The sequence below is a fragment of the Taeniopygia guttata genome, chromosome 2 (assembly GCF_048771995.1).
Source record: "Taeniopygia guttata chromosome 2, bTaeGut7.mat, whole genome shotgun sequence".
Lineage (NCBI taxonomy): Eukaryota > Metazoa > Chordata > Aves > Passeriformes > Estrildidae > Taeniopygia > Taeniopygia guttata.
Window position 1 is genome coordinate 133464916 of NC_133026.1, and position 18607 is coordinate 133483522.

General features: G+C 36.5%; 1 protein-coding gene across 30 annotated transcripts in view; it reads left to right on the top strand.

Moving 5' to 3' along the window:
- Window positions 1-18607, top strand: part of OXR1 (oxidation resistance 1) — a 338566-nt gene that overhangs the window by 273049 nt on the left and 46910 nt on the right. For 24 of the 30 annotated variants that reach the window (XM_072924916.1, XM_030266543.4, XM_030266545.4 and 21 more), the window contains 4 exons: window positions 4703-4785; window positions 10390-10497; window positions 11595-11714; window positions 15663-15815. In XM_072924916.1, coding sequence (XP_072781017.1) covers window positions 4703-4785; window positions 10390-10497; window positions 11595-11714; window positions 15663-15815 — 464 coding nt within the window. Of the gene's footprint in view, window positions 1-4702; window positions 4786-10389; window positions 10498-11594; window positions 11715-15662; window positions 15816-18607 lie in introns of those variants that run through there. The other 6 variants (XM_030266557.4, XM_072924928.1, XM_072924931.1 and 3 more) reach the window with 2 other exon arrangements.

The window sequence follows — 18607 nt, forward strand, 5'->3', positions numbered from 1 at the left end:
GCATAGTAGCTGCGAAACATTGCAAGTTGAGTTTTAATCTTAGTGTGCAGACAAGAAGGTGAAAGGAAAGTGAATTCATTTTACTCTATGCAGAGCATGTAGATCCTCCTAAGCAGTTCTAGCTTGTGTCCTTATCTTTACCAGCTCTTAGTGCCAGAACTCCGAAGGATGTGCTAAAAGCATCAGTGAACAGCAAATTGGAGTTCTACAATTAAGCTGAGGTGGCATACTAAGAAATGAGAAATGCGACTCTTGTCATAATAATTTGAGCTAGCAGTGCCACAAGAATATTTTCAGTCACCCAAGATTTAGTGGCACAGGGCCATATAGAGACAGTTTATAGAAGGCCTGCTATAAATGTTAGGATTTGACTTTAGTTGTTTTGAGTTGAATGCCACTGACTTTCATATTTTAATGTCAAAGCTGCCTTATTGAAAACTGCATCTTCCTAAATAGTGTTCTTAACCCCCCTTTTCCTATTTCCTAGGATGTTGGAACAGTAAGTCCTCCTTTCTGTGTTGGATGGTCATATGTAATTGTTCTTATGCTGCAGTCATTTAACCTCAAGATTCTGAGCCCATGCATTCAGACTAAATATTGGTCTTGTGTCACTTTGAACTCTGTGTTCTGCATCTTTCTAGTTCTAGTATTTTAAATCCTAGCTGAAATATTTACTTGTCATTTGTGGATCTGGCACCTTTGTGGATCTGGCACGCACTTTTTGACTTCAGTGTTTAGAACTGTTGTGGAGGCCTGCCCAGTCCTGTGAAGAGGTAGTTGAGAATTAAAGCATGAATATAAAGCATGCTATAAAAAGTCTTTTCTTTTTGTCTAAAACAGCATAGCTAAGAGCTCTGATAATATAGCACCCCAGATCTCATGTTAAACAAGTTACTTGACTCTTGAGGTTGTGTTTAAGTGTGGTCAGTGGTGTCAGGTTTTTCTTGGTCTGGTCTGAGAGCATCAGCCTTTGTCAGCCTCGCTGGCTTGCTGCTGGCAGATGAAGTAATGGTTGTGTGTAACCTAACAAAATGAGTACCTGTGCAACAGTTACCTGGAAAATAAGTAAAATGAAAGCCTCAGACTGACTCTTGTTGGGTCGGAGGACTTTTTAGACCACTGCATTCTTTCTGTTGTTTCTGCTTGCATATGCTTCCTAGAATGCTAGGGGCGCTGGGATGGCTGAAAGATGCATTTGCTTTGCCCTCAAAAATGAATAGCTGGCTCATTTAGTGAGAGAGAGTCATCAGAGAGGTTGAATTCATGTGTCTACTACTCTGACCTATTTTCACAGCTGAAATACATCCTAGTTTTGTTTCAGAGAGGTTAGGTCAAAATTGATGTGTTCTGTGTGAATAGACAGCTCGAGCACTTGGGCTGTGGGCAGAGGTGTGGATTTTGATAGCTTGGCCAGCTGGGTAGTCAGCACATACTGAGATGGAGCTCAGTGTTGCCTGCCTCCATCTTTTGTTGACTCAGGAGACATACATTGTGTCAGGTTATGAAACACTTGAATCCTGTACCCATATAGTGAGTAGGGAGGTAATGCCTTCACAGACTGAAGGAATGGAAGTGGGCACTGATGGGAAGGGTAGGCTTTACTGCCTTTGGTGTGGGAGGGGAGGACATAAAAAACCCTAACTGCAGACTATAAACTCCTGGAAAAGTTGAGGGAGGAGCTCTCCTGGCTTTCCTACAAGATTCCTTCAACAGGGACCTGGCTTCCCCACCCATACCCTCTGTTTGGTCTTACTTTCTTTAAGTTATCCGAGTCTCTCAAATCTCTGAAGATGAAGGGCCTAGAATGGAAACCATATGAGAAGTGGCTGAAGTCACTTGGTCTTGTCCAGCTTGCAGAAGAGGAGACCTCTTAGAGACCTACATCTTCCTCAAGAAGGGGGAAATGGGAGGGACTGGCACTGGTCTCTTCTCTCTGACCAGTGACAGGGTCCAAGGGAACACCATAAGGCCATGTCAAGGGCGGTTTAGGCTGGGTATTAAGAAAAGCTTCCTCAAGCAGAGAATGACTGGACACTGGAACAGTTTCCCCAGGGAAGTGAGTGCAACACAAAGACTGCCAGAGTTTGGGCAATGCTCTTTGGCACATAAGGTTATTCTTGATGTTGGCTAGGGCATGACTAGGAGTTGGACACAGTGATCCTTGTGAGTCCCTTCCAACTCAGGATTTTTTATTTTTTATATTCTGTGATTCTAAGTCTAAAGCAGCAGTAGAGGTTCTTCTGCTGTGAAGAACAAATAACTTCCCATTTTTATTTCTGGCATGAGGAACAGAAGTGGGTATTTGTGCAAGACTTCATTCTGCTGTTCAGTTACTGGAGAGGGAGATTATAATTTATCTTGACCTCTTGAGTGGCACCTGTCTGCAAGCTGTTCAGATACTTGAACCAGTAAAAAGAAAAAAGAAATTTAAAGTTGGGTTGAGGAAAAAAAACCCCACAAACTACATTAGGCTATATACAACTGAAGTGTGTGTACATGTATTTGTAGTATGGGGTTTCTTTACTTCATTCTAATGGCAAGAGGAGGGGAAGATGATGTCTTGTTCTGGAATAAGGGTTTTCTGTTTACAGGTTATTAAGGCATGTATGGCATCCTGGATGAGATCAGTCTATTTTCAGTTTCATCCTTGGACTTTAGGATAACTTGACCCACAGTGCTCTTGAAAGAAAATAATTAGGCTATTGGCAAAGCTTTGATAAGGGCTGATAAAATTTGGAACAGATACAGTCAAGCAGCTGTTAGGTTTTCTGTAGCTTGCTGAGGAGGCACCTGTTGTGCTGTAAGGTCAGGTAAAAATTTTGGTAAGAAAATATTTGACCTAGATGAGGAGAACATTGCTGCTGCTAAGCCTACACACAAACTTCTTTTGTGTGTCTTTTATTGTTTCTGAGTTGGCTTCATTTCCCTCAGAGGCATTTGTAGTATGTTTAAACACTATGAATATAATCAGAAATGAATGTTTCTTCCAGCTAAGTTCTAAAAGGTTGCTATTAGTAAGTAAGGGAAGAAATGCCTTTTAATGTATTGAATGAAGATAGCAGTGTGCAGAATTAGTGTATAGGTTTTTAGAATTGCTAGGAACTTCTTAGAAGTAGGTTTAGTCTTGAATGTCATTCATAGCTATAAAAATTTATCATAATTAATGCCATCCATAGATCAGTTTTTGGTATGGGTGCATTCTTCCTTGGGCTATATAAAAATTGATGAATTAGACAAAAGTTTATATCCTTTTTATCTGTATAAAGAATACCATAGGAGATTATTTATGTTGGTTCTGCTAGAAATCACTACTTTGTTATCCTGCTTGGCTTGCCCCATATAGCAAATATATTTCTGATGTAGGTTTCCTCTTGTGGGAAACCAACCTTGTCTTTTTTTTCAAGATTTCATTTTGTTTCTTTTTCGTTGGAAGAACTTGCTGTGTAATTTGCATTGTGATTTCCCTGCCCTCTATGTCTTGATAATTTTGGCTATCCATGTAGGAATTTTGGAAGTGGTGTAGGAAACTTGTGCTAATAGTCATCTAGTCTCTACCAGTGGTGGAGTCGTGATACTAATTAAATCTGATAGTGCACTAAAGATGCTGTTGGTTTATAGCATGTTTTCATAGTCCTTTACATGAGGCTTAAATGGATTACACTAAATATCCTAGTCTAAATGTAACCATGCTAAAATATTTTTTAAAAATATATTTTATAGGGTTTCTTGCTTCTATTCAAATTGGCTTGAAATATTTGAGTAAATTAATTGGGTAAAAAAATTGGAATATATCAAAATGAGAGTATAACTAATCCTCTTGTAGCGTGAAAACTCAATGTCTCATTCACATAAGTATTTTGGGCTCCTTAATATTAGATATTTAACTGTTGAAGGTGGAGGCCAACTGTTGAAGGTGGAGGAGATTAATTTAAAAAATCCATGTGTGTGTATAGATGCAGATATTAAAGCTCACTTTTCTAGAGATGTATGTGCTTTCTATTGAACCATCTAACTACACAGGTGGATTGTGAGTATCATAAATATCAAGACAGTTAGTATAAAATAGAGCATACTTTTGTTACAGATGGTTGCTCGCTTGGCCTGTGAAACAGATCATCAAAATACAGTGCCCCAATAAAAAGAGCAATTTTTCATTTGTATCATTTATGTAGAATCTTTAGTGTTTATTTACTAGCATTTTGTGTTTGCTACAGACAGGAGAATTATTAATTTAATACTAATACTCTTTATTTTATAAAAAAGCTTTAAATACTCTGTACTTATCAAACAGCAACAAAATAGCTCCAGTGATTAGATCAAACATGAAGGAACTCTAGATCATCTCCCCTCAGATGAAAGCAGACTGGGTATGATACAAAATCAAACACAGCAATTCCAGAAATGTTTCTTGCCTGATGGTTCAATGTCCTATTTTGTCTTTATTAATCTCTTCCTGGATAGCAGCAAGTACTTCTGCAGTTAGTTGGTTTCCAGTTATCAGTTGTTTGTATTGGTCAAATTCTTAAAGCATTGCAGAGGAATGAATTCCCTATTTTAGCAGCTGGTGCCTGTTGGAATCAGCAGGAGTAAGCTGTGTAACTGGTGGATTAGATGTCTGCCCACGGGGCTGTAGTCAGCAGCCTGTGACAGTACTGAGAGAGGAAAATGAATTTAACACACGCATTGCCTCAATTTTTTTCAGATGCTGGCCAGAAGAAGACCCCAGACAAGAAAGATGGGCGACGAATGTCTTTTCAAAAACCTAGAGGGACTCTTGAATATTCTGTAAGTTACTGCGTTATTGTTAGAATGTTGCTGCAAAGCAAATGCAGGCTAAAAGTTGTGTTACGAAATATAAGCAAAATGGTAATGTGTATTGCCTTTAATGTTAGAATTCTGTGTATCTGATAGTATAGTTTGACAGAAATTAAATCAGGGAATTAGTTGGTAGCACTAATACTGTTTTCTCCCTTTAAGTGCCTTTTTTTTCTTTGAAGTCCAAGCTAATCAAGCTATTGACTGGTTCACGTTTAGGTAACTACTTAGAAACAAATAACAATAGTTATATAATTATTTGAAAGTTTTCTGCTTTCAGCATTATTAATAAACTGTTGCCGTCAGAGGAAATAACAGAATAAAGTTGGGAAGGGAAGCTGTACCTTGATAGTGACTTTCTGGTATTCTTATAATAATTGCCGTAGATCTGTGCCTTTTACTGTATAACTCAGTTTCTGCATCAGTATCTGAAAATGGAGCCTTTCTCTCTCTGTTCTGTTCTTGAAATGACCCTCAAACTGTGCTGCATTCAGCTTTCACATTTGTGGTTACTAAGGGAAACAGAAGTGAGAAGTATCTGTCTTGTGTTATGTACTAGAAATACAATTAAGCCTATAAATAATGCTTATAGAGTTGATGTTAAAATAGGGAAAGTCTGCCACAGTTCCCTTTGAATGCTTTTGAAGCTGGACATGATAAATAAAAATGACAACTGCTTTACGAAAAGTCTTTACTTGACCTCTTGGTGTTCTCTTACTCCAGGAATAAGAGATATGGGGAAGACTTCACTCTGTTGCATTAAGCCAAGCTGTGATAATTGCTTAAGTACTGGGAGGGCTGTGATAGTCTTTTGGATAGAGACAGAGAATGTGTGGAGTAGAGCAAGAAGCATTTCATTAGCATGACTTTTATTGGAATTTGGATATAATTCTAGCCTGCTCTAAAGACTTCCTTGGAGTTGAAATTGAAAACAGAAATTCCTGATGCTTAGATTCTAGCAGTCGAAGAATGTTAATGTAAATGTGACTGTTGTTGATGTTATATTAACTCCATTTGGTCTGACATACCTGGGAAAAAGTCAGGTGTAGCTCTGCATTACTGGCATACATACTCAGTAAATCCAGTAATTTGGCTTTTGCCACCATGTGAGTGCTTTTACTTTGGTATGTAACATACCAAGCAAAGTAAAAGCAACAAGCTTTCCTTTTTTTAACTTGGTGTGTGTGTTTGTGTCAAGTTGTCATGTACTTCTGCAGGTTTTTGTGTTCCAGTAGGTGGAGTTTTAGATCCAAAAATAGCTTTCTTAATACGTTCTGAAGTATGCATCACTTCCTTGTGAGTCAAAAAGATGATTCACAGGAATCAAAGGCTTTTTGTTGTTAAACTTAGTCCACCTTCTAAAGGAGCCTGTTGCATGTATGGAACATGGTGCACTTCAGCTTCACAAATACTGTATTGTGTCAGGTCTTGCTGTACATTTCACTCATGAAGCTCATGAAACATTTGAGTAGTGTCATGTTTAGTTAATATTGTGTGCATATATTTTAATAGAATGCACGGATGCAACCTTTAGGAACTGAGCGAGGTCTCACTGTAAGAGAGGTCTGGTAGCTATTATGGTAATTTTCTACTTTTATTTATTACTTTATTATATGTGAAGAGGTGCACTTGTGTCTTGTTTCTGACTTCATCCTACTTCCTGTCTCAGTAATGACACACACGTGCATACATGAATTTATATACCTGCATGTGTTGCTTCTTTGAGAAGTAGAGAATGAAGGCAGAAACCAGACTCCCCCTCACCTTCCAGTGTTGTTGAAGTTAGTGGGTTTTTTTACCTTTTTTAAGATAATAATTTAATATGTTCATTTTTCCAGTGGCTATGTGGTTTTAGGAGGGAAGGTCTTATTTGTATTCATGAAGTTTGGAGTGAGTTGGCATCACACTTGTGCATACTATGGAGTTTTAATATGAAGTGGACTTCGCACCAGAATTTTTTTAGAAAAAAATATTACTATGGGACAAATAAAAAATAAAATAAATTTTCTTTTTAAACCTGAAGACAGAATGCAGTTAATGTTTAAGATTTTAATTTAAAATGCCCAAGGCATGAAAACTTGAACCTGCTGTTCTGTATGTAGCAGCAGAGAGATGTCAACAGATATGGTACTAATTAACAGAAGTAAGTCCTGAACTGCCTCTAAAGGATACAGAAAAAACTGGTTCATTTTTACTGATACTGGTTAGACAGCGAACAGATACCTTTTAATAGAGTTTATCCTTTTCTCAATGTGAGTCAGCATATTAGATGCAAGTTGGTATTGTCTGTTATTTCAGAATTCACAGCTGCTGCTCATGCAATATGTTTTCCCCTTCTGCCTTTTGTGTTCTGTGTTGTACAAACACAACTGGTGCCTGCCTATAGGTGTCAAAAGAGCCAACTATGGGTGAATAATGGAGCATGAGTAGAGTGCTGCTTGCAGATCACCAGTGATTGTAGCGTGCTAGCAGTCTTGTGACTTCAGTGAAAGCCTTCTGACTGCTCTTCCTTTTGAGGAGAAGAAAGAAATAATTGTGGTTATTTACAGATAGATTTTATTTTTGTTTAGAAAAACGTTTAACTGAGTAGTTGAAATGGATGATCTGGTTTATGAGTGTTGGAGGTTCTAAGATTTCCCTTTATCTCTCTGGGGATTGAAGATTGTGTTCTCCTGAAGTAGTGACTAAGTACTTAGTACACAGATTCTGTTGTCCAGGTTGAGAAAAGAGCCCAGTATCAATTCCTGAAGGTCACAGAAGCCTTTAGAAGACCATAGCCTCAAGACTGATTTTTCAGCCTCTATACAGAGTGCTGAGGGTTGTCTTTGCAAGCCTTTACATGCTATTTAGAAAGCTATACACTTAGGAGTTTTGGTGATTTTTTTTTTTTCCCTAATTTTCTTGGCTTTTCCATTTCAAACCCAAGGAACATGTTCTTTTTTGGCTGCTGCTTTTCTTTGAGCATGCCATTGTCATAATCTTTTAACCTGCTTTGGAGAATATTGGAAATGTAGATCATAATAGTGATGTTACTTCATCTGTTGTCTTTTACGAATTATTTTTGAAGTTGGCTTTATGATATTTACAGAGTTTGTTTTACTGATGTTGCACATTATATAAATTAGGCCTGTTAACAATTAGTTAATACAGTCATAATTGGTATTTCTAAAGACTTGGGTACAGTTCCAAAGTTGTATTATTTGATCCCTTTTGTTCTCACTTTTTTTTTTAGTCTTCCCATCTGTTTAATTTGTTAGTTTATTTTAATACTCTTAAACTATTGTTGGATTTTCTGGCTCTTGGACATCTAGTGTTGAAATAAAAAAATAATTATTTCTGCACTCTGATTCATATGCATTTGATGTTTAATTTTTAATGGCAGAATGAATGAATTCTTACTGTTGAGATAAAATACCAGTAGAGAATTTGATTTAAAGTAAAGTTTTTAAATAACTTTACCAGCTGTTTATCTGAGGGAAATGAAGGTAGTTTGAACCAGAGACAGTGGTAGCTGAAGTTCTCTGTCTGCTGTTATACATAAGTGCACCTGGGAAACATGGGCGTGTTCTCAATGAAGATTTACTATTCAAATATTTATATACAATTTTTAACATTCAGAATAGCATTTAAATATCTACCTCAATGTATAGGAAGTTTATTTTCTGAGAGAAGGAATAACTTCTTGCCTTCTCTTATAGAAGTGAATTGATAGGGGAAAAGCTGGGAATCCAAGGTATGTGGTGGGACTATTCATAACTTGTTAGTTCTGTGCTTTTCTACAGAGTTATTGTTTGAAATTTTAGCTGTTCAGATTCTACTTTTTAGATTAGTAGAGGGTCTGAGAACTGGAAAATAGGCCTTGGAATCTAGGAAGATACTTCAGGAAGTCTCTATTATGTGAGCAGTGTCATTGTTTTGAGAAGGTATCTCTGCTGGTCCCTGAAGTCCCTTGTAGTGTGGAAATTCACCTGGGCAAACTTGACAGCCAGACAAAAAGGAAGCTTATACTTGCCATTATGTTTATCTTGAGTGAGATAAACCCTTTAGTTGCCAAAATTTCACAAGATGTTCTTATTTCAGAAGGCTGTAAAGAGTGAATGCACTCTAAAATGGGCTTAAGCTTTGTGGTTTGAATGCTTTTAATTTGTTTTATGTCATAAATTAGTCTAAAATCTCAATTGCTTCAATCATTAAGTGATACGTAAGAAATATTTACCTAGCAGTTGACTGTTGCCCATCAACATTTATATGAATGCAAACTTAGGCAAATCTGTTGAATTTCGCTTTACAGTTTGTTGTAGCAAACTTTCTGTATCATGTAGAGATGGAAACCTTACTGTTCAGTGATTTGGTGGTTAGTTTTGTTATGGTCTGTGAAGCACATGGTACATATCTGATCTCATTACAGTCCTGTTCTGATTTCTGCTGTTGTACCAGTTGAACATGGCATATGAAAATATTCTTGCTTTTTTGTATGTCTGTGATAGTATATACCGAGTGACTGAGAGCTACTACAATACAGTCTTCCATACTGGAAATACCAGTGTAGAGAGATGTTTGCTGCTTTGCTTAGCTAATTGGCTTCCTGTATAAAAAAATCTCATAATAGGTTTCTAATCCTGTCTTAAAAAAGCTAATTGCCTTTTCTTCAGCAATGCTGATATCTTTTTGTTAGTGAATCCAGGTTGATAAGGGCACCTTTACAAAATCATTTGGAAAAGAATTCTCTGGCTCTACTTACATTTAACTGCAAATATATCTTAGCTTATATAGCTTCATCTTGTCTTAACTGATAAAATGTATTTTTTCTGGTACAATGTTTATGAAGCCTTGTGCCATTATGCAGTAAAACTTCTGTTTGTTTCCTTGTATCACCATTATTTCTAAGACTTTGATTTCTTTATTCTGAAATAGTCTTTCTGTTTAGAACTTTCTTCCTTTTGCTTTCTTCCAGTAGCTCATTTTGACTACACTTTGGGAGATGGAGGTCAGAATCTGAGCTTGAAAAAAATCCTTTCCTTAGCTAGGAATCACTTTCTCAAAATGCTTATGCTTCATCTGCTGTCATAGTAGTCAACCTGCTTTGCTTCAGCATTTTTGCATTTTCTCAGTGATGGATTTTACTTGAAAGTCAAGGCCTAACAGCCTTCAGCTTTTCTGTAGATGAAAAGTGGAGAAAAGCAGTTGAAGAGAGGGAATTAATCATTCTGTGAACCCAGTCAATGGTGCATTGCCTAGTGGTAACCAGCAGTGAATTTGTAGAGTGGAAGTTCTGGTGCAATAGCTGCACCTACAGCTCAAACTGTGTGACTGACACTTCTGGGCACCTGGAAATATAGTAGGAAGGCGTGTGCTTTTACATGGGGTTGCACTACACTAATATTTAGGGGGTAGGAATGTTGTTTGTGGTGGCTTTGTTTTTTTTAGGGGGTGGGCAGTCATAAAGAAAAAAGATATTAAAGTTCATCATAATCTTGGTAAATCTACACATGCTAAAATATGTAAGCAACTATTTGAACTAACTGCTTACAGGTTTGTTTTGTTTGTTTGTTTGTTTTTTCCCAATTGATACAGGTGGAATCAAGAGATACTTTAAACAGTATTGCTTTGAAGTTTGATACAACACCCAATGAACTGGTTCAATTAAATAAGCTTTTCTCCAGAGCAGTTGTTCCTGGACAGGTACCATTACACTATATATGTTACTTACATTTCTCATTCCTACCAGAGTGCTAAAGTACTTCTCTTACTGATTTTCTTATTGGCTTTGTAAAAGAGTTTCTTTCATTTTCTCCAGTCTATTCCTTGTTCTTATTAAATAACTGCCTAGAAGGAAACATGTAAGGAAGCTACCTCTGTCCCTTATATAAGATCAGAGAACTTTTAAATGTACTTAAAACTTTCAAATTGTACTTAATGGTACAATAATAACATTTAGATACAAGCCAAATTGTTGCTTTGCAAATATAGCAGGCTGTTTACTAACTCTAGCTCAGTAGACACATTCAGTGTAGAGCTTACAAACAACATTCTGTGACTGTATATTACTGCCTGCAATTATATCCTCATAGATTCAATAATGTTTATATTCCATTATGGAAACTTTGTTTTTACCAGCAGTATATTAATTACCATTCACTTGTTATAGGTCACTATTGCCTTTTTTTTTTTATCCCCTCCTGTTTTTACTTTCAGTTTTCCCTTCTGCTTGAAAGTCAGGCCTGGAAACAAGTGATAGGTCAACTGTGGTATCAGTCATTTGGTATTTGCCCTTTGTTTGGTAAAGTTCTGTGTTCATTTTTGGTTACTGCAGAACTTTCTCTGGGGAGACTGAATGCTTACTATGGCTGAAATGATGTATTAAATGTCAGAATACATTCAGCTATTTTTTTTTTTATATAATCAGTGAGTCTCCTTATTGCTCAAATAGTAGAGTCATAGCAAGAGAAATAATTGGACACATTTTCCTTGGACACTCTTATTTCTGGCATGCTATGGACTTTTAATGCTTTCTATCTGAACTTCTTCCTCTGTTATTATGACTGAAAATCAAACTTATATCAATATAGCATTTAAAACTTAAAATGCTAACATTTCAAATACTTTGTATGGTATTATTTTTTCCCTCAACTCATAATTCTTTTTAAAAGCAATGGTAGCAGAAACAATTTTGTGTAGCTTATTCAAGAAAGCATAGTAAATATAGCTTAATTGTTGGGAAATCTAAAGTAAATCTGAAAGCATAACTAACTTCTAACTACATTATATCTTCTTTATAGATTTTGTATGTTCCTGACCCAGACTACATATCTAGTGTGGACAGCTCCCCCTCTCTAAGTCCTGTAAGTCCCCTATCACCTACATCTTCCGAAGCAGAGCTTGACAAGGCTACAGTAAATGTAGGTATACCTATTGTCCTTAAAATGAATATTCCCTTACAAGATAAATGTTACAGATGCTATGCTTTCTTCTTAAACTATCTGCTTGTTTTGGGGAGAAAGTATTAGGCAATACCTGGAGTTGAAAGTAAAATAGTTCATTTTTAAAAGTGGATACAGGATTTTAGTCTTTTAAAATTATAGTTTTCAGTTTGAAAACTGATTTGAAGGCAAATTACTTGTAGCTAAATGCTGCCATTGTACATAGAAATCTTAATGAGTTACTGTTGCATTTCTGTATTTGTTACATTTCAGACCTTGTTAAACATTATCATATTCATATTGATAGTTTTTATAGAAAAGACGTATTGGCAGGAATGCTCAGTTTCCCCCTGCTTGCTGTAGAGGTGTCAGAGAGGGTTGTCTAGTTTCATTTCACAAAATGAAGTTAAAAAAGGGGATTTTGGTGAAGGACTAATGTAGAATTAATTGTAGCTGACTTTTACTCGGTTGTTCTACATTTGTAGACTTCCAAAATGCTAAAAATGTTTAGCCACCCACATTACGCTGTAATTCAGCTCAGATGTAGATTTTTGAGCAGAAGCTGGCTTTGTAGAAAGAAGTGTCTGTCCAGGAGCACTGGTTTGCTGTCAGCAGCATTCCATAGGGAACAGTCCAACCAGGAAGATTCAGTATTTGAACCTGAGCTGCTCTGCATTTTTGCAATTATGATCTCATTTGGATGCTTCTTCATGCATCAACACTGTTCTTTTCCCAGTTATTATCTTTAACTCTCAAATAAGAAATTTTCTTTTTAGCATATTTTGACACTACTCAGTCAAACTGTCAAACATCTGTTCCAGGATTCTGTGTGCTCAAAGTTTAGGAAGGTTTGAGACTTAAAGCATTTACTTATTTGCTTACATGACTTGGTCCAGATGAGTTTAAATATAAAGATTTCGTTTTGTTGCTGAACGGGTTCCCAAGCTGCATTACAGTCTGTGGTGCCCTTTCTACTGAGAATCACTGTTTGGTTTTGCTGTGATACCTTTTCTCTGTCTTGGCATGCCAGTTCTGACATCTGTCATTTGTGCTGAATAATTTCTTTTATGTTTGATGGCAAACTGAGGGTGGTGTAGCACAGTAAGCAGACTCGCCTGCAAGAATACATTCTTTTATCATATACCTTGTATCTGTATCAGTCTCAGAAAGACCTACACATGTAACATATGTTGTGAGAAGTTACACACAACTAGAGGGAAAAATTTTCAATTTTACTATGGAAATCTGAGCTCTTCCTACAGATTCTATTCCAGAAAAATACCTCATTCTTTCTTTAGTCAATTATTTTGTGTATCACTTAGCATATAGTAGATAAGGAGATGTAATGTGTTTGAAAACTTTTTGCTGACTGTATGCTCATATGGGAGATAAAACCTTGCAAGTGTAGAAGAAACAAAGCAAATGAAAATACTTAAAAACCTCTTCTGCAAAAGATTTTTTCATTTAGTGTAGTCAGGCCAGTGCTAGCAACAACTGGAATGTTAAATTTCATTTAACTGATGCATAAAATAGTTATGTAACAATAAAGTATCTTGTTACATGCTGTAGAATGTCACAAGCAGTTCTTAAATGCTTCATGGAAGATCAGATTAGCAGTGAGACAATATATAATATGATTATTTTGTTTCTGAGGCCTTTCAAAGTACATCTAAGGAAAGAAGAAATATTGTCAAAAAATCAAGTAACAGAAATCACTTGTACTTGTCAGTGTGGACTGTGTGCATTTGGTTTTGTTTTCAGTCTTCTCTAACAACACAAATGGCACTCAGCTTCTATGTGAGCAGTTAAGGCTGGAGGGTTTTGTTCTTCATCACAGCACCTGTCTTTCATGGTTTTCTTTTCTCTTTTTGCTGATTACTATCATTATGAAGGGGAGACATACTAGTATATGTTCTCTAATGCTCTTTTGATGTCTGTCTTCTTCGACTGTCCTCCAGTTTTGACTCCAGATTTGCAGTTTAAATTTGAGCATGTTTCAAGGTAAAGATGTGTTCCTGTGCTTATATAATGTAAAGGAGTCTTCTCTCTGTTCTGGACAATAGAATCAGTGCTTTCTCATTACAGATTTAATAAGAAGGAGAAAAAATATCTGAATGCCTGTTCAGTCAAAAATAAGCTGCCATGTTCTATTCTTGTTCTTTTGCTTTATCAAAAATTGAAGTAGCTTACCACAACCATGTGCTAGATACAAACCAGCATGTGGCTGATATAAGACCTGCATAACTCTTTGTTAAAGCTGGGGGGTTTTTGGTAGGTTTTTTGTTGGTTTTTTTGTTTTGTTTTAATTTTGCTACACTTAAGCTAAGATTTCATTGTGTATTTCAATAATTTTGTTGCTGTCAGTAAGACTGTGTAAGAACTAGCTTAATTTTGAAGCTTTTCTGGTGCTGCTGGGCCTTTGAAAGATTTCTTCATTGAGCACTCTTAGGCACATATTTGAGAAGATCCTGTATGCTTTGCTACCTATAAAGCTTAAATTCCACTTCAAATTAATATGTAGTGACAAGTGCATCATCACTAAATTGGAAAGTCTACCATTGTAGTTCTGCATCCCCCTGCCCCTCCCTTTCCCAGGCCATACTGAGATTGTGAGAAATAGCTGGCTTATTCAGAGTGGGCATGGTTATCAGCTGAGCACTTTCAGAACCACTTGCTGAGTTGTGTCACAAGAGTGACTTTTTAGTTTTCAGAAGGAAGGCATATGTAGAAGTAGAATTATTCTCCAGGAGGTTTGTTTCCTAATTATACCTTGATTAGCTTTTTCAGCAAAATTCAGTTTAGTGTTCTGTATATTGTTTTGGGTTTTTGGTTGATCTGTAATGAAGGTTGAAAGATGCTGACAAAGGCTAAAGTAGTGCCAGAGAGATAATGAACTGAAAACAGTTGTGCATAATGTTCCTAGATATGATTAAAGGCATTTATCTGCAATCTGTACTAATGAATAGAATTGAACAGGAAAGCAGAAAACCAAAGGAAACATGGGACTTCCTGTTTTCTAAAAATACTAGTGTTTTATTAGTAACTAAAAATAGCAATTATGTATGAAATTGAGGCCTTTAGATGTGGGTGAAGCTCCAAAACAGGGTTTCTGTACCTATAAAAAAGGCTTTGGTGAAGTCTGTCTACTGATTGGTTATCTTTAGTTTGAAAACAATTTTTTTTGTCTGTCCTGCCCCTGGTAGTGTTCCATGTTCACTACTTAGTTAGATATACTGGTAAATAGTGAGGTAGATAACTCTATTATCTTCCCGGGGAAGTAATGAAGGCAGTCCTCTGAAAGTTAAATCCAGGCATGTGAATGAATGACAGAGATGGTTGGAAACAGCCAGAGAGAACTTACCAAGGCTATACCATACCTGACAAAACCGATTGCTTTCTGTGAGGAAATGAGCTCAGCAGATGAGGGAAGGCATGTTTCTTACCCTGACTAGAGCCAGGCCTTTGATACTGTTCCAAAGCAGCCCAGTTAAAATACTGGAAAAATGTGAACTGAATGGGTAGAACATGGCTAGTAGAGTAGAACATGGGCTAGGATCTTTGTGTACAAACTTATTCAGCATACATATGTGTGTGATTTTTTTTTTTTTTTAATCTTTTGTAGGATTGTGTAATAGGTTGGGTTGGAAGGGATACCCAGTATCTCCTAGAGATACCCAGTTCCAGCCTCTCTGCCATAGGCAGGGACACCTTCCACTAGACCAGGTTACTCACCATCCAGCCTGGCCTTGAACATTTCTGTGTTGGTGGTCAGTTTCAAATCCTTGAGTACCTGTTGGGGCAGTTCTTTTATAATCTGCCCATCAGTGACCTGACTAGTTCAAATTACACAGCAGAAAATCTCCAGAAGTTGATATTGAAAAAAGCAAGTTGCCAAGTTCTTCTTTGTTTCTTTATAATTTCTTTCAGGATTCAGATGGAGTCCAACAGAAGGAGTCGGCTGTGTCTCCAGCACATGCTTGTGTTCGTCCTTCAAGAGTGGTATCATCCACCTCCGAAGAGGAGGAAGCATTTACAGAGAAATTTCTAAAAATTAACTGCAAGTACATCACTAATGGCAAGGTACTGAAGCATTCATGTTTTACTGTTACTGTATAGGATGTAATAATAAAGCATATTTAAAGTATAAACATAGAATAGACTTTAGTCAGGAATGAATAGATGAATCAACTCACATGCTTACGTCTGTATAAATATATTAATTTTTTTACTTGCTGTTTCCTTTGGGTTTTGCAGGCCTCTTGTTCAGGACATGATTGATGCAGGCAGTTGATATGTAACAGTGCAGCATCAGCGATGTCTGTCACATAATTCTTGTATGTTGAGGGCCTGAGGTCTGTTTGTTCCTTATGTTAGTATCTCTCATAGGTAATTTTATTTACTTAGAGTGGACAAAAACATGCCTTAAACTGTACTAGAAAATGCACAGTTGTGTAGCTTTGCTTGCTTTTTTTTTTAAAGAAGAACAATGAGAGCAGAATAAACCTCTGATTCTGCAAACAAGTTCTGTATTGTTCACCGTTTGGTGTGGTATGGTAGAAACCTTGATTTTGTTTTTTTCTTTGAAGCAGTTACAGTTCTCTCACTAGCATCATTACACAAAATGCCTCCAAGTTAGTGACACTTAATTAAACTCTGTTTAACTCATAAGTGCACAAGTCTTGCACACACTTCTAGGGACTGAGGTAAAGTATTTTGCCATTGTCTCAGAGCACTTTACCAAAAATCAAAATGTATTGATTTTTGTCCCCTACTTAACAGAAAAATTACTATTAGACATTATGAAAAATGCCTTCACTCAACAAATGCAATACAATTCAAAGTACTTAGAATATTTGAAATTTGAATACTTGAAAAAATTTGGAGTCAAAATTTACAGCATATAATTTATGTGCTCTAATTTCTCCTAGGAATATTAATGGTCTTTGACTTTCAGCATTACAGCCTATTTTCTAAGAGCTTCAGGGAGAATTCTGTTTCTAGAAAGTTGTATAACTTTTTGCAGTGTCTATCCATACTTGGGGAGGTGGGTGGGAGAAAAATGAATACTGACTTGCTCAGATTTGAGTGCCAGATCTTACAAGTTTAGCGTGTAATTTAGACTGTGCCACACACGGTAAGTACGTTCTCTTGAGTGTTGTCTTGCCTCTCCTTGATACATTTTCTCATGATGCAGGATGATAAAAGTTTTCTGGAGGAAGCTTAAAAGATTAATCTTTTGCTTTCTACTCTGAAAGTGATTTTGAAGCTCATAGTTAGCCATTCTTTAGGGCTTCAGCTGTGAAGTCTGTCATCACTGTGACTGCTGCTTGTAGACTGAAATCTAGTGAAAGCCTATTTTTCAGTATGTCTATGCAAAAGAGCTTTCATTTGGGTAAGTGTCTAATTTCTCACTTTTTTAGATTGCTTACTCTGTATATGGTTGGAGTTGTGTTTAGTCACACTTGTGGCTTTCTGGACAAACACAGAGGAATTCTCTTAGGAGCAGTGTTTGGAACCTGCGATGCACAGTAAGAGACAGGGTCATGTGAATATTCTGAACAATCAAAAAATCAGTGTGATCACTGTGCTCCAGTCACACCTTGACTCACTGCATACTGCGTACATAGGTGTGCCTTGTCTTACAACGGCACTGTTGGCTTCTGCTGTAGAAAAGTGTGCTGCTCTGGGTTTTTTTCATTCTCTGCACTGTTCTTTGAGCTGAAAGAAAGGTACTTTAAACAGTCTGCTTGATTGAAACTAGTAAGGGAAGTTGGGAGTTCTTTATTATTTTTGCTAACTTAACTGTTTTGAAATGTAGTAGGTAAGGGAAAATTACTAATCCTGAGGCTTGAAAAAATCCAAACCACTGTTCTGGAAATGAAAGCACAGAAAACACACATTTATCGTTCGTTAAGTGAAAAGGAGGACATAGAGGTTCAAAACTTCTACAAGAAATAAAACATAAAAGAAATGTTATTTTCATGATAAAAGCTTCATAAATTACAGTTTTTATTCAACCTTGTGTGTTCAAAAATGTAACAGAATTATTTAGAGAACTTATCTTTGAAAACTTCTTGCTAGGGGTCCTTTTAAACTTTCTTAGAACTGTTTTACTGAACTGCTTAATGTATGGGTTCACCAGTGTGATGGTTTGTCTCTAAACCTCCCTTTATAATGATCAGATTTCCATGTCAGGTATTGCATGGGAGTTAGAGCTCCCATTTCCTGAGGTGTAAGGAATTTTAATGGTAAGAAGACAAAACTGATTCAGAACTGAATGTGTGCATGTGCACTTTAGTCTACTTTCAATGTGTATGTTTTTATGTATCTGGATTAAGATTTTTCTAGATGAGCTATAAGACTCAATGAACCTATTTTTTCAAAAATCTAGCATTTCCACATGGTTGTTAGCAATAGAGGGCCTTAGCATTTCTCTTTGAGGATCTTAAATCTGAACTGCATCTGAACAGAATTTTACTTCATGTCTTTAAAATCTATCGCATACAGGAAACTTGACTTCTGCAAGTGCTATTTTGGGGAGTTTTGTTCCAGAATCAGAACTTCTTGTAACAGTATCATGTTGAACTACTTAGTAGCTACATGGAGAGTCTAATTTGTATTTCAGTTTCATAGACAGTATTTTTGGTATTTTTTCTCTCAACAACTACTTAGTAATTATGGTCCAAGAGAAACAAGTTATTGGTTATTTTGTGGAGGATGCACTAAAAAGATGTTTTCCAAGGTTCTGTAGCAACAATAGAGCTGTTTATGGATGTTCATTTTTTAAATTATTTTTTCCCAAGGACTAGAAAATTAGAAGATTAGAGCAAACAGCAGTATACTGGAGTCAGGTAGCAGCTGGTAGTGTGCAT